This window comes from Trachymyrmex septentrionalis, unplaced genomic scaffold, assembly GCF_001594115.1.
Source record: "Trachymyrmex septentrionalis isolate Tsep2-gDNA-1 unplaced genomic scaffold, Tsep1.0 scaffold7, whole genome shotgun sequence".
Classification (NCBI taxonomy): Eukaryota; Metazoa; Arthropoda; class Insecta; order Hymenoptera; family Formicidae; genus Trachymyrmex; species Trachymyrmex septentrionalis.
This window is the reverse complement of record NW_017305884.1, coordinates 3,886,745-3,903,555: the sequence shown is the minus strand read 5'-3', so window position 1 is coordinate 3,903,555 and position 16,811 is coordinate 3,886,745. Positions and strand designations below refer to the sequence as shown.

At 38.4% G+C, this 16,811-nt stretch overlaps 2 protein-coding genes across 4 annotated transcripts in view; both read left to right on the top strand.

The window, feature by feature from the left end:
• The first annotated feature begins 28 nt into the window (after window positions 1-28).
• On the top strand, window positions 29-2,227 carry LOC108753509 (basic helix-loop-helix transcription factor scleraxis-like). The gene is made up of 4 exons (XM_018495114.1): window positions 29-652; window positions 894-1,281; window positions 1,522-1,810; window positions 2,117-2,227. The coding sequence occupies exons 2-4, from the start codon at window positions 1,061-1,063 to the stop codon at window positions 2,225-2,227; spliced, it is 621 nt and encodes a 206-aa protein (XP_018350616.1). The 5' UTR covers window positions 29-652; window positions 894-1,060.
• A 1,206-nt stretch (window positions 2,228-3,433) lies between these two features.
• The window catches only part of LOC108753502 (transcription factor SFL2-like), a 19,052-nt gene continuing 5,674 nt past the window's right edge, over window positions 3,434-16,811 (top strand). The window contains exons 1-8 of one of the 3 annotated variants that reach the window (XM_018495103.1): window positions 3,434-3,830; window positions 5,091-5,483; window positions 10,458-10,742; window positions 10,828-10,963; window positions 11,500-11,619; window positions 11,898-12,001; window positions 14,166-14,585; window positions 14,946-16,481. In XM_018495103.1, the coding sequence (XP_018350605.1) occupies window positions 5,481-5,483; window positions 10,458-10,742; window positions 10,828-10,963; window positions 11,500-11,619; window positions 11,898-12,001; window positions 14,166-14,585; window positions 14,946-16,436 (2,559 nt within the window). In that variant the 5' untranslated portion in view covers window positions 3,434-3,830; window positions 5,091-5,480 and the 3' untranslated portion in view covers window positions 16,437-16,481. Of the gene's footprint in view, window positions 3,831-5,090; window positions 5,484-10,457; window positions 10,743-10,827; window positions 10,964-11,499; window positions 11,620-11,897; window positions 12,002-14,165; window positions 14,586-14,945; window positions 16,806-16,811 lie in introns of those variants that run through there. The other 2 variants (XM_018495102.1, XM_018495101.1) reach the window with 2 other exon arrangements.

The following is a 16,811-nucleotide window of genomic DNA, read 5'->3' as shown; positions in this document are numbered from 1 at the left end:
TATATATATATCATTTCTATATATATATATATTCTTTAAGATATTCTTTTATACCGCGGGCCTTCGGTAACATAGCGTGCGGTTAACGATAATGATTAAATCCAAAACTTAATTAATTCTGTCTTATATTAGCTGATCCTGCGTGGTGTTTCTTCGACAATATCGAACGTTGAAGTATAATCTTATGAGTCGATGACCATTTGAGAAACATGTAAATTTTATGCTGTGTAACTGATTCGATGTAACCAAGTTATTTAATTGAGTAAACATTTCATACGAAGCTTCTTCTTCTTCAATTATTCTCGCGCCTTAAATAATTATGCATTATATCGTCGCCCAGCTCTGAAGTTGAATCAACAAACGACAAGATATAAATTAAGCATCTGTTTCATCAGCGTAATTGTATAAAATAAGAGAAATCGGGAAATTGCAGACAAATGGAAGCACGTTGTAATAGAACGCTAATTAGTTTTCCAGATGGAATTTATCCTTCTCTATCATCCAGTTACTACAATCATCCACGTTTTTATTGAGCTTAATGCGAAACGCAGCCATCGTCCACTTTACACTCGGAATGCATCACTCAACTTATAATAGTGTGGGAGACAGGGACGAAGTTTTGAGTGCGTGTTGTATGGATTCATTCTGTTATGTATGTATTTCATTGTAAATTTAATTCCAATGCATGAGAGGCGATCAAGTGCGTGTAACAAAGATCCTATTATAACTTCGACATTTACATTTTGACGTTCTTGATTTCAATGCGAACAATTATCTTCAGAGATATACATATATATATTTTTGTAAATGTAATTTATATAATTTATTATTTTGTTTTATAATGTATAATTTATTATTCAGTTTTTTTTTTATTTTCTTCGCCGTAATTTTAGCACCTTACAGTAGAAACCGGGAAAGGAAGAGAAATAGAAAAGGATAAAAACGAGTGCGAGAGAGGATCTTTATCCGTCCCTGATCGCACACATGTGCTGCTCACGTGCGTGTCGGATATCTGAGAGAAAGAAGGAGTAAGGGGAAAGAAACGGAAGGGCGGGGGGAGATGTTAAGTATCCGTGACACCAGAGAGATGAGGAAATTTTCATATTCCGGAGGAACGGAAAGAGGCTGTACCGGTCGCCTCATTGATGAAGATAGCGTCGTTGTGAACGGTCAGCGAAAGCGTTTCTGTAGTCGCGTCCACGGCATGGCAGCACGCAAGAGGGAAGAGTCGACGAAGCAGCGATACCAAGCGAACGCTCGAGAGAGAGATCGCACTCTTAGGTGAAAAAGCATTTTGCGCATATAATAACGAGAACGATATAAAAAAAAAACGAGTGAATTATCTAAACATTTATTTCTTGTTGCGCGAGGAAGTTGTTAAAGGATTCGGAGGATAAGCGCGCGGTACTTGTTCACGTGCGAAGTTTCTCTCGACGAACCATTTATCTTTGGACGCTTCTTTTAATTACTTAACGTGTTTATAATGAACGAGATAGACTTGATATTAATAGAGCGATTTAGGATGCGAGAGACACTGGATGAGATCTTCTCTGAAGGTACGCGATCTTCGTTGTGCAGCGTGAACACGGCTTTCAGCGCCCTGAGAACTTTGATCCCAACCGAGCCGGCTGATCGCAAGCTGTCGAAAATAGAGACCTTAAGATTGGCCAGCAGTTACATTAGCCATTTGGACGCCATACTCATTGCGGGTGCCATGGATCAACCTTGTACGCGTCTTTTAGAAAGTAACAGCGTTTGTTCAACAAGACCACAAGTTTGCACCTTTTGCTTGGCTATGCATAAAAGATATGTAAGTCGTGTAGCAGTTTGCGTACATTTTTTTTACGTTAGATAACTTTCTGCATGTAATTTATAAGAGGACACATATGACGTTAAATTATATATTTTTTTATGAATATCTGTAGTTAATATAAAAAGTAATTATTAATCTTCATGTTCGATCTGATGGGTTAGTGCAGCCTTCAGAAAGCTTCTGTTGGTCTGTACTATTTTATTGTTAAATGTTAAATTGTGCGATTAACAATGCGATTTATAAAATATATATAATTGTATTATAAAATATTTTCATAGCCCTTTTTTCATTTCAAATTTTCAGAATTTTGATATCTCACAGGGAATCCCGGATTATTCAAATGAAGAAACAAGACCGTATGTCTTCGTGCCATCGACTGCAACGTGTTTTGATTTAAATGTGAATGATATCTAAAACCTAGAAATAGTATAATATCTGTATATTTTGTTTGTAAATATTTTTCATGTGATCTCTCTGGTAATCTTGCGATAATGACATATTGATATATTTACTAGAAATATCATGTAAAATGTAGGTAATTAATTATTTTTTGCTTTATACACTGTTTATAAAAACAGAAATTTGCTTTCGTTACGTAATGGAAGAAAATTTCAAGCAGGCGCATTAAAAATATTTAATGTTGTCAATGAAAATGAAGTTACAAATAACTTAAATTTAACGTTTATTTCATTAAATTTTATGCAAATTACATAAAATTTAATAAAAAATGTACTAAAATTCGTAAAATTTTATGAAACGTACTAAATTTCATGTACATGTACACAAATATATTTTTCAGTTACAGATACATAAAATTTAATTTAGTATCATAAAATTAAATTAAATTTATGTAACTTAAAAGTAATTAAATAGTAATTTAAGTACTATATTATAGTAATTTAAGTAAGTATATTAAATTTCATAACATTTTTAATGTAAATTACTATTTAATTACTTTAACAGTGTATATTACGCTGATACTAATAATCGATATATTCAGATGAATTTCGTTTTTTTATGTTAATTTTGTTAATTAGTAATTAACAAAATTAATTTTGACATATTTAAAATGTACTTACTCAACATTGAAACGATGGAAATATTTAAACGTTTTCTAAACATACAAAATACAGGAAATATAGCGGATATTTTATACTTAAAATTCGTAAAAATTGAAAGGACAATGTTTTAAAAATTAAAAAACGAACTAATAAAATTAAAAATTAAAAAAGCAGAATATTAAAAATTTGATTTTTAATAAAATTTCAAAATATCTTTAAATTCAATTTTTTACAGGTACTATAGAAGAAAAAGATTTTTTATCTTTAAATTACCAATGTGACATTAATCGTCTCAAACCTCATAGAGTCAACGAAAGATGTCACTCGCGACTCTTGAAATAATTCTAAATAAAAAGGAGTAGAGTATTCAGTGAAACACCTGACTTAAAATCGGTAACGATAAAATTGCGACCAAATTTCTAACAGTATCCATTGTTTCCGATCGATTCGTTCTTTCTCGGGCTACGTTCGGTTTGTTATTCGCCTCCGCTCTTCCTTTTTGTTTCCGTTCCTTGGAAACACTTGAATGGCAATCTCGCGCCAGTCAACTCATTTTTGCAACGCTAGTCAAAATGGTGTCGCACATCGCACGGCCATTTAATCGGCGTCCCAGCGACGATCGACGCGTTCAATCGGTCCACCGTGAAAGATAATCTCTCCGTTGAATTATTCTACCAATTCCACATCGCATCTCATCGACGACACGACGTGGTCGCGTCGACCGGAAGTCGCGGTATCTTTCCCCCTCCCCTTCTATCCCCTCGCCAACCCCCGGCGAGCGATGCGCTCGCGTTCAGTTCTGTTTCAGTTCCAGTTCCGTTTTTGTCCCCGGTTTTTCTCGTTCATCGTTTTTCGTATTTTTCGTGTTCCGTTTTACTCAAACACTACAAATTTTCATCAGCCGCACGACGTCGCCAGCGAATGTCGCCGCGGGATCGCCGGGTCGCGGATTATCGGTAAGTCCTGGATAGATCTCCGTTGATCGCGAACACGACTCCGGAGCAACTCCGTTGAAACGGTTTCGCGTTTGACGTGATCGATTCGCTCAATTTCATATCTCATAGATATCCCGAACTATTCAAATGAAGAGATTTACTTATTTGGATTTAAATGTGAATAATATCTGGAGCCTAAAAATAATATGATACTTGTACATTTTTGTCATTCATTCAATTGGCTCCTCCTTTGTGCTCCGTTATTCTTGTTATCATTACAGAAAACTTTTAATGGAATTGCATGTAAAGTTCAACTCTAAAATACGTTGTAAACAAAATATGAACATATGATTTTCAAAAAAAAAACGAGGATAAGTCAATAATTAACTGCATCTTATTTATTTATTTTATTTTAAAATAAAGCGCTTCTCTAAATTTTGTAGTGTTGTTTTAGTAAATAAAAAAATTTGCATTGTGTGTGTATTAACTCGAATAGAATTTAATAATGTTTTGTTGTTTGACATATGACAAAAAGGATTAGAAGGATCAAAAGTTACGTAGAATTAAGTTAATTGAAATTATCTTTGACTGCTCTCCACTTTAACTAAATTCTGATTGATTTAATTAGTAATTAATTTATCAATTAATTTTTTAATTTAATTTATGAACATGGATAAAAATACTATTTTTTATTGTTTAATATGGAAAAAAAATTAAATCAGGAACAATGAATTGTAGATAAAATTTTCTAGAATTTTCAAAAATCTGTTTCTACCAATATAACTTAACTTTAATCGTGGTTTACATGACTCCTTATATTTTTTAATTCTTACAATTAGAACTATAGGAAAAGATAAAAAAATAAATTAAACTGGAATTAATACTAATTTACATTCAGTAGAAATGAATAAAAGTAATATCTTGTGCATTGAACATAAACGATATTAGGAACAGGAATAAATGTTGAATATTAGAAATAAAAAAATTAAGAAATAGAATAGAGATTAAGCATACATTGAATAATAATGTACAAATAAAAGATGATGAGACATTTATATGTGTGCAGAACTTAAAGTCTAATTAATCTCCGATTAATATTCGTTTCCACAAACTAGATTAATTTCATTTTAACTTATTCTTTATCCTCTAATTTTGAGAACTAAAAAAAAGATGAAGAGCAAGTTGGACCAAGATTAAATTTAATCTACATTGGGACTCAATTTAGTTGAAATCCTTTTCGGACGTGCAATGTATGTCGTATCCAAATATCGAAATGTCCAGTGTTTCCAGATTCCGAGTGCGCAAAGACGTCGACGCGGCCTAGTTGAGCTTCGTGTGCGACGGAAACGTGACGACGCGATTGGCTTTACCCACTGTCGATAATAAAGTGCGGGCGCAAGTCTCTGCGAGGTTCCGCGAATTCAGAGTACGCGGCGCTGCGCCACCGATCGCCATCTTGTAAGAGCTGCCTGCCCCGTAGTGTTTGGAGGTTTACTGCGAGACGGGAAGGCAGCTTCTCCGCCGGAGGCTGGAAGTGCTGCTGAAGTGGTCGGTGCTACGGTCCTTGGCAGTCCCTGGGCGTCCAGGTGACTGTCGCGCGAGGCCAGGGTACCATCGAGCCGCCGGGACAGCCGCCAGCGGATCCTCCAGCGCGTCCGAATCCGTCGAAAGATGGTGAGTGCCCGCCGTTAACACCCTGGACGGAGAAAGAGCGAGCGAGCGCCTAGATATTTATCAGGAGAAAGAGAGAGAGAACGCGCGCGCGCGCGCTCTCTCTCTCTCTCTCTCTCTCTCTCGTTCTCGCTCGCGTCCCTTCGACTCGACGTCGCGCAGCATCGTCGTCTTCGTCGACGTTGTCGACGATGGTGAGATCTCGTCAATCGCTCGAAGAATTAAACACCGGTGTGTCCTCCGACACGCGAAATTTGCCTTTGATCTTTACGAATTACTGCGGATCCGAGGATTTTCGACGACGATGACGTCGACGAGGAGCGACCTGTCGGAGCACCTCGCACATTCAAAAACGTCGTTCGCGCCAAGTATTCTCTCCCTGTCCCTCATTTATCCTCCTCGTCACTATTGCTTTCGTTCTCGGAGTATTCCCGGAATATTCTCGGAAAAACAGTCTTGACTGTTGGTCCGCTCTAATATAATTATGGAGCGAGCACGTCGTGCGTGTTTCTTCCCGGTATGCCGCGACTTCCGGGGTTGTCGAGAGGGATGAAAGAGGAAGACGAGGAGAGAGAGAGCGCCGATTGGGTCCTCGACTCGTCGCGAGCTTCACGACGAGACTCAGAATTTCAAAGCCGTCGATTTTAGTCTCACTCTAGTCACGTATTGTGAAATTATTCGGGAATGAATTGCGATCAGAATTATTCAATTGTTCTCTGGATTTCTATTGTGTTTTCTAGGAAAAAAAGGAGTAATTCCGATGAGAATCTGTTCCGAGAACTTGTCCGACGATAGGCGTCCTGAAGAGAAAAAATTCTTTCGAAATTCAATTTTTACTCTCTAGAGCGAGATTCCACTCCAAAGAATTTCGAGACTAAATCGCCCGAGCACGAATTGTGTCACCGATCCCATTGTCGCGAATGTAAACACGTTGGGGATTCATTCTCGCGGCGTGAAAGATTGGAGTACGATCTCAGGTGAGATCATTGCTACTTGTTCTCTCTCACTCGCTCTGCGTTCCTCTCGTTCTTCCCGCTCGCTCCACGCGGATTCGAGACGACGCACGACGTACGTGCTGCTCGCTTGTTTGGTCGGTTGCTTGCTTGTTTGTTTGCATTTTGGCTGTCATCGCTCGCCATCGTCGCGAGTAGTCGCGAGAGAGAGAGAGGGAGAGAGATAGAGCGAGAGAAAGGAAAGAGAAAAATGAAGAAAAAAGTGAGAAAGATGAAAGAGGGGTGCGGTGGTGTCAGGTCCACTCGGCACTTTTCCTCTCCTCAGCTTTTCGAGTTCTCACGTGCGTTGCGAACCCGTCGCATGTTTTCTCGTGAAATTCACGTTAACTGGAACGTCGACGTGTCGCCACCGCCGCAGCAGCCGCCTTCGGCCGCTAGTCGATACTCCGCGTAGTTTCGCTCTCCTCGTCCCGGCGTCGCGCCGACCGGATGCCGATCACGCAGCTGCGCACGTCACGCCAAATCTCCGCGAGATCTGTCACTCGCAAGATCAACATCGTCGTAGCAGGAGACTAGAAATGTACTAGAAGACTAGAAATAAGGGAAATATATATGTCGGGGAAAGTGGAAACGCTCAGGGAAGTCGGAGAAAATTTTTGCAAAATTTTCTGGAAAATTAAAATTCTTTGCTTTAAAAAAGTTGAACACCCGCATTACACTCTCCCTTGGCAGTTTTGAAATATTATGGACTTAAGAATTAAACGCAAACAGCAATATTAATTTACATTGCTTACATGTTAAATTGCTCTTTTAACAAAATATTTGACAGTTTCTAAATTAAGATAAAAATATAGAAAATTTTTAAGTATTATTGAAAGTATCAGGGAAAATCATGAAATTTTGTTTGGAAGGGGAAAAGTTATGAAATTTAAGGCCGAGGAATTTGTGATAAACATGGGATAAAGTAATGCAATTTCGAATATGTTATAATTCTGAACAAAGTAAAATTTGAATTTTCGAGATCTAAGTTTGATAATCCTTTCATTGTGTAGAGGATACCGAAAGATATCAAAGAGGAAAAAACAAACTTGAAATTAAAAAATTGAATTTAAATTTTATTTCGTTCAGAATTGAATACCATGTTTGAAATTGTACCACCACCCTATCGAGCCCACATGTGAGGATCTCGGAGACCTTTGAACGAAGAAGAAGAAGAAGAAGAAGAAGCAAGATTGACACGTTGCGATGCCCCTCGCTCCCATGGCTGATCCCCACGTCGGACGGAAATCCGGAGTGACCCCCGTGAGCTTCCGAGATTTGTCAAGAACGAGAAGGAGACAAGAATATTTCGACGATGCGAAAACGCAGTTTTGTACCATTTTTCTCATCTCTATTCGGAAGATTTGCTGAATACGGGAAAATGGTGCCTTTGAGATTAGTACTTTCTGGGGAAAGGTCGCTTTTGAGATCAGCATTTCCGAGTTAAAATTCTGCGCATTTAATTGAAATTATCGGGTAACGCTGCACAGGGTGGAGAGATGTAAAGAAGCAAGTGATTATTGGATAGAATGCGCCGCGATAAAAACAGAATACGATTCCTGCTGACTCCTATCACTTTATCAGAACAGATACTCTAAAAAACTTTTAGAGTGAACCCCTTACTGTGAAGAGTGAAATCTCATTCTTAAAGATTAAAATTGGAGCTACTTTTTCAAGACTCAATTTTCACTCTTTGGAGTGAGATTCTGCTCCAAAGCATTTTGAGAGTACTTTTCCATGTATATACTTAAAATGGTAATTTTAACACAGAGTCTTTCATGCGTTTCCAATTCACCGTGTGACGATCCTTGTATGACGAGCAATTTCCTTTTTACACAACGGGATGCTTTGACTATTCTTCCTTTTCTTCCAGTTTTCCTAGTCGTTACAGCATTCTACTGTTCGGCGTTGAAAATTGACAATTTTATTGGCTCATTTGATATTTTCGCATTTTCTCTTCGATTAAACATATTTAAAAAAAAAATTGAATCGAAGCCAATAAATTGAATGAAATTCTTTGAAATGTTTTACATGGCTTTTGTGTCATCGTCCCATGTACATTCCTGATACCTGCAATAAATGTTGCCTACAAATATCTGCAAATGTTTGAGTAATGGCCAAAATTTACAGAAACAAGGAAGAATATTAATCGCAAGAATCGGCGGAAATGACACACGTTTAAAATATTTTCTAAAACTTTTAGAAACTTTAAGATCCGATTTCACGATATATAGTTACCTAAAGATTAAAGATAACTAAGAAATTCATGAATGAATTTCATGATGAATCTGTTGATAACCATTAATTTTTAGGTAACCATATATTGTGAAAATGGATCTTAGAGTGAGATTTGAAGGTTCCAAAGAATATCAAGAGTACATATTGCCGATGTTGAAAATGCGACGACATTTACTACAATTTTGTGATATCTTTTGACATAGTAGGTTTACAGAAAAACTCAATGAAGAATCATAAAGCTCTTATTATACAATTATTTATCTAATATTATTCTCTAAATTTTTTGAAGTAAAATCTCATTCTAAAGAATGAAAATTAAGTGTCTTGAAAAAGAATGATTCAATTTCCAATCTTTAAGAGTAAGATTTCATTCTTTAGAATGAAATTTACTCTTGAAATTTTAGATGGTATTGATATCTGCTTTATAAACAATTCAAAACAGTCTATAGACTCAATGTAGCCTCCAGATAATCAATAATATTGTACAATATCAATTATTGTGCCCTGTTTAGAGGTCATTTTAGGGACATGACATTGTAGGTTAAAATTTTACGCAGCAAGTAAACGAATTTCATCTCGAACTAAATTGTAATTCTTTCGGCATAAAGAATACTTGATACCGCTGTAACCAAGTAATTTCACCGAACACTTCTGCTCTATATGCAGAGGTACTGCAGTGACTCATCAGTTAAATGGCTAAACAAACTCCGATAGTTCTTTAGCCGTCTTATGATAATTGTATGTATATGTTAATCTACATAATGCGATAAAGTCGCACATTTTAACTCTACACAGAAAGGAAAGGAGTATCTCTCTTGGAGTTGTCGTTTCGTATTATCGGCTCTTCCGTTTGAAGAAATTACAGGTGAAACACATCGAGAAGTACAGAAACACCGTAAACTTTCGGCTGCTTTTCCCCGTACTATACACATTCTTGGTTCGTAATCACGCCCCTCTCACTCGGTGCTCCTAAATTAATGATCGGCGTTTATGTATGTATACAAATCATCGGACGGCCGCTTTCAAATGTATTTCTACGACAATATTGCTTGACGTATAATGGGATTATAATGAGGGATCGTAATATCACGAGTTTAGAGAAGCAAGATCAGCGCTGAAAGAGAGAGAGAGAGAGAGAGAATGGTATTGCTCGTTCATATTTGTACCCTGCACTTGCGACAGTTTTTCCTGTGCATGAATACATTCATAAACAACATTGTCATTGATTCGCGTTTCAGGAGAGGCAAACTATTATCAAGGGATATTTTCGATGATGACGTTGAAAATCGTTAAGACAAACTTATATCTGAGTAACAGTTAACATAAATAAGTAAATAATAAATTCATCAAGATAGGATTAATTAATTGTTACTTAATAAAGTATTAAATTTAATGATAAGAAGTGTAATTAACTTCGATTAGATATCTACACTGCTAACTATTTGTTTAACTCTGTTTGACACACGCGAGTGATAAGAAGTCACCGTGAAAGAATCGACTAGATCCAAAGTCTTTTTCCATGTCTCGTAATTAATTGTCTTTTTTTTGTATTTTCTACTTTCGCAGATTTTCCATTTGTTGAAAACGAACATATTGCATGGGACAAATTGCGTCAAACGATGATCACAAAAGCTTTGTTATTGCCAGTAAATTCTGTCTCGAGGAATCTCGGGATGGAGCATTGTCACCTCACGTGATTTCCGTGCGATAGCAAATTAAAGGAAGAACTCATTTGATTGTTGTATAGAGCTCGGCTTCGACCGGTGGTACGGAGGGGTCTAGTCCTGCCTCTAGCCCTGCCTCGGCCGCGAGTCTTACGATGGCTGCGCCAAAATACGGTACGCTGGTACCGAACCGTATTTTCGTAGGTGGCATTTCGGCCAGTACCAGCGAAGCGGAGCTAGCTCAGGTTTTCTCGGCCTATGGCAATGTCAAGGCCACGAAAATTATATCGGACCGCGCTGGCGTGTCAAAGGGTTATGGTTTCGTCACCTTCGAAACTGAAGAGGAGGCTAAGCGGCTTCAACAAGAGGTTTGTAATTGATGATCATGTCTCTTTGATAAACAATCCATGATAAATGGTCCATTCCTTTATTCACCGCTTTCGTTTGTTTCAGGCTGAATGCATTGTCTTGAGAGAGAGGAAACTCAACATAGCGCCCGCAATCAAGAAGCAGCCCTTCTCCAGATCTTTTGACGGTAGTACCGGTTCGCCTCCTTCCGTGCCTACAAGTACTTACTACTACGCGAACGGTATATAATTCTTCTTTTTCTTGATTATGGATTTCCGACAACTTGAGTTACATTTACTACGGTTTAAATCTTTTAGTTTATATTACAATACACTTGACGTTCATTTTTTCAATGGACACAGTATCTTGTTGTGCCAGTTATTTTGAATTTGTGATTTGTATATTTATAGTTTTGACTACTTGTGTTTGTTACTAGATATTCTTTTATTTTAAATTTTATTTTTTTTTTACACGTAATTAGTAATAAATATGCAAGAATATTTTTATAATAATGTATTGTATTAAATGAACAAAAGTTAATATTAAGGATAGATTTTTAAGAAAATTCTATAAAATTTCTTAATTTGACGTATTTTGTTTATTTAGGAATGTTTACATAAGCGGATTAAAAAATTTTATTTGAAACTGATCCTGATTTATTGCAATTCACAGGGAACTTCGAGATACTTTGCATATATTTTTCAAACCACAATATTACGAACGATTGAAGAGTGCAGAGATCGCGTTTCTAATTTCTCTGCTTCTTTGCCTGTATAGGTATGGGTCTCGCTTATCAGAATGGTATGACATTCTATAACACGGCAGCTGCCGCACCAGCGACTTCCATCGCTCCACCTACGGATCCAGGAACGATTTATCAAGCTACAGGAGTGTTTGGTAAGCATTACTCACTACACATATATGATCTTACGGTCTAGAAATGGTTGCAATAAAACCTAAAGAATTCTACGAATTTTTGTTTATCGATATACTTAAGCAAAATATTCAGGAGATCGAATTTTGTTATGAGTCCCTACTAAATACAAATACAGTCTTACAGAGTCTTGCATTAGATTAAGATGTGTGGACACGCTAATCATTTATTCATTTTATTTCATAATTATTCGTTTATTTTACAGGGATTATAATTTATTAATTTTCACTTACATGCTCAGGGCCTCAAGCCGCTACTGGACATCAAACGTTTGCTCCTGTGATGTATCCATGTCCGGCCCCATCATTGTATATGCCACAACAATATCAATATTCTCCTATGCCGGTACGTAAAATAATATCGATTACTGCCCTGATTGATTTTTTTCATACTTCTACGTCTTCGACTTTCCGTTTAGATGCTCGTGGGTTTCCCTTACACGTACATATAGATCCTAGCATAATATCCTGACCGTCTTTGTCTGTATTTGTATTTTTATTAAACGGCACATATCGGTTACGGTTTGACAGACAAACGGTCTGATGGGAGAAGCCATACCACCGGCGTTTCTACCCAACCCTCAGCAAATGCCTACTTACGTCCTTCTCGACGCTATACAGTATTGAGGTCTAAAGGTATAAGGTCTAAGCTAAACGACTAGCATGTTGCTCTTTTTGAGCAGTTTACTTTTCTTTCTCCCTCTTTTCCCAGCCTTTCGATGCATGGCCTGTTGATGCATGCTCTTTATCGTCTTTTTCGTTTCATGACCTGTATTCACCGGTTCATATTAATCTTTGACACTCACATGTTCCCGTAATCACAGTATTAAATGTATAAAATTAAGCACACTTACAAATACGTATGAATATATAACCAAGAGATAAAAATTTAATGATGTATGCTCGATATAGTTATAAATATAATTCTCTTTATAAATATTTATATAAAGTAGATACAGTAGAATATATCTATATAAATATAATAACTCTCTATAATAACTAACTATAAGCAATTATAAATATAATAAATGTGATAAATTAGTCAGTATATAAAAATAAATAGAAGATAAAGAAGATAAAGCTGACATGATGAATGTAAATCATAATAATAATTTCCAGTGAAACGGTTATAACGATATCGATGATAGGATAACAGTATTTTTAATCGTGTCAAAATGATAAACACGTATTAATCTTCTTTGCAATCATTTGAAGTAAAGTCATAGCAATAAAAAGAAAAGATAGATTATAAACTATCGGTTTTAGTAGCGTTTAAACATATCTTAGATCTATTTATATGGCCTCTAATTCCTTATCTCTCTCTTTCGCTCTTTTTGTTTTATTCCCTTTCTCTTTTCTTTTTTCCAACTTGTTTTAATTTTTATTACAACTCTTGTTGATATAGTGATTAAATGTTATGATAGAAATGTCAAGGTGCTTGTCGATTATCTGTTCAGCATGGTTGTTTGTTTCATTTCTCGTATTGCTCGTTTCACTTTTCTAGAATGACACGAGTTGCACTTAACGCAGGCGCGAATCCGAATTACACGCGATCGTTTTGCATGTGTTATTTAAATGTTATTGTATAATATTATTTTAACAGGCAATTTTTCTCGAACTCTGTGGAACTCTACGCTTAGAAGAATAGAAATATATGAAAATTTGTATAGATCATTGACAATGAAATTATTATAGGCATGTATGCATTATGGGTTTAGAACGATCTCTTCTTTTTTATGTACATGAAATGCAAATAAAGTAAAATAGTTTATTTTGCGTGGATGTTGATAAATTACACATATAGTTACGTCATGTGACGATTAACGCTTCACCAGTATAATAATTGATTATTTGACTAATTTCTTAAGCACATTACAATCTTTTCTAACTTGGAATGATCTAGGAAATGACACATCGTTATTTGGAAGCAATATACGAATTGAGATATCTTTTAACCACCCTCGCTTGATTTTTATATGGTACAGTTATTGATTTGTCACTATCATTACAATAAAATTATTCTTGTGAATGTTAGTTAATTAAGATTTAATTAATACACCTTTTTATTTCTCTAAATCAAAAAATAGAAAAACGTGTATAAAAATGATAACCGTATTAAATCCTTGACGATTATGACATTTGCATATGAGTAACGAATTTATTTTCCATTTGATACTATTTTTATCCATACGATAATATAGCTCATACGAAAAATAAGTATATACATCTGAATGCTATATATATAGCATTTGCAAAGATTTATATATGCACTGTGTGTATTGTTTTGTTGGATAAATAATAGATGGGTTTATTGAAGCACATTTCTATTTTGCTTGTTGACCTACGTTAAAAATGGGATTAGAATAAAGAAATGAAACTCATTAAAGGATTGACCAACATTTACGAGAACAGTTGTCATAGATGTGACTCTATGTAAAATACTCGGTATTCATGTGCAAAGAGTTTTTACAATGAGGAATATCTAAAGATTTTTCCATCTCTGTCTACAGTACGAACCGTACTACGCAGGAGCGGCCGCCGGAGCACCTCAGTATTTGTACGCTACTACTGGCAGTTCGCCAAGCAACACGAATAGTGGTGGAGGTGGCAACAGTTCTGGCAGCAACAGCAATAACGGTACAGGAGCTACCAGCCCGCCGACGGGCCCACCGCCACCTCTTCCACCACCGCATCCAACGCACTTTTACGCTCCTGCCGCGCCTGCTCCACATCATCATCCACCTGTACCAACGGGCCCTCCTCCCCCGGCGCAGGTGGATCATCTATACTATCCTTTTGCGGCTGGCCCGCATCCCGCGCCGCCACCGCACGCACCTATTGGACTGACCGAGCAGCAGCTGTTGTTGTACGCTACGGACGCTACTTCGTGTCAGCAAACCTCTGCGTCTGATAGTCAGGCTCCACAAGAGGTAAGTTTCTCTCTTATCCAACTGCAATCGATACCTTCTCGACTAATGCACGTTTAGCAATCTGTTTCCGCGATGTGTCTTTGGTGCCGCTTCCAAATTCCACAAGAATATAGCTGCTCGCCATTGTGTTGTCATTCTTATTTCTAAAACAGTAATGCATGCGTTAATAGTCACTATTAATGAAATATTGATGGTTATCATCGCAATGAAGATTTATTTGATCACACTGAGATCAGGATTATACTCGATTACGAGATCAATTATAACAAATCGTCATAAATGTGTTTATTGTTAAATGCACGTTTTATCAGGCAAAATATTGAAGTTAGGCAGGTATTATTCTATAAAATAAAATCGTAGGATTCACGTCCGACGCCAAGCCACTCGGAGCAACCGCACAGCGAAGTGCAACAGGCTGCTTCAGGCTCACCGGCAACACCTCTGCTGCCCCTAATGCCCGTCAAATTCCCTATGTCCGGTCGTTACCACACTAATTACCATCCGATCACGATACACACGCCGCACAGCGCGCAAAACGACAGCGAGGACTGCACTACCAGTCCGATGCACTGTCGCATCCTCTACCACCCAACCGTATACATTCCGCACACACACCCGCCACCACCATACACACATCATAACGCGTCTGGTACCGCTAGTCTTCTGCCGACACCGTTCTCGCCCTTGCCGCATCAGTCCGGTTACGACAACAGCAACGCGAAGACGTACGGTCACAATTCCAGAGATTGCAATAAGTACTCGAGCGGTCAGGGTAACAATTTACGCGGCCAGGGGGGTCAGAATCATGGATATCCGTTGGCACACCACAATACACACGGCAAATCGCAGAACACATATGGCGGTACACAGTCATATAATAAATGTAGCGGAAACGCAGCGGACGGGTCGCACAAATATCCGACAATAGCGGTGTCGTCGCGATTGCCGGTACAGTACAATAGGAGAACGGCTGGATCGAACGTGGGCTCGTCGGCGATCCTCAGGTCCGGCGGCGGCTACGCTTCGAATCAGGTTGCGCACAAGGTCAATCACGCTACGTCCAACTACTCGTATTCGACGAACGGACGCGCGAGGCACTGTGGTGACGATCAGTATTACGAGATCAACAAATCGTCGATGACCGGTGGTTATGGCTCGGGTCGTAAGAATTGCCTCTCGAGTAACAACAATAACAACAATTACCGAGGAAGCGCCGCCCGATTGGACGTACACGGAAACGACAACGGTCGGCCTAATAACGACACGGTTCAGACCGACAGCGTCGTCGTCACGAGCACATCGACGACGCTGTCATCTCGCCTGTCTCCATCCGAGCGGATAAACGCGGACGCGTCCAACACTCAGGAGAAACCGGCGAGCCCACCGCCAGCTCCGTACTCACCCATGACACGGCCTCTTCCAACTCTCTCCCCGCCCACTCTTCAGGTCCAGTTTTATGCTCCGGCTCAGAACCGTTATCAGCCATCTTCCATGCCCCTGTCTCAAACACAACAGCAGCAGCAACAACAGCAGTCCGCCGGCAATCAACGCAGCCGGTACTCCGTCGGCCAGGCGCTATCGTCCACCAACCGGAAGCCGTCCGACAAATATTCAAGCACCACCGGCTCGCAGACGATGCTGCGACAATCCAAGTATAAGATGAACGGTATAATGCAGACTACGGCCACAGCGGTGGCGGGTAAACTCGCCGACGATGCTCTAGGAGGCGCCGGCGACGGTCCTGGAAGGTTACCGATAACGCCACCCGGTACGCCGCGGACGGCTGGCCATCCGGCAGCTGGTGATCAGCTGAGCGACACGTGCCATCAGATGCAGGCGCTGACTCTGTAGACGCTTCCTCCTTTCTTTGTTCTCTTTGCCCTCTTCGTAATAAAAGTAAATATTTATCTTATAAAAGTCGAGAGAGACCACGCGCGACCTAAAACGACGACTACAAACTGAAAAACAGTACGGAAATCAAGACGCGACATATATACATACATAAATACACACTCATAAATATTTATATATATACATATATATAAATATATACACATGCTACGGTATAATTTCTCTGGTGATCTCAGACTCGACATGCTAAAGACATTCTGTAGAAATGAAATCTTTCCCAGTTCGATCATCATGGTTCGCTGCGATCGGTTGAGCGGGATCTAAATGAAGGATTATCATATGAGTACGTGCAAAGAATGATATATTATTAATTAT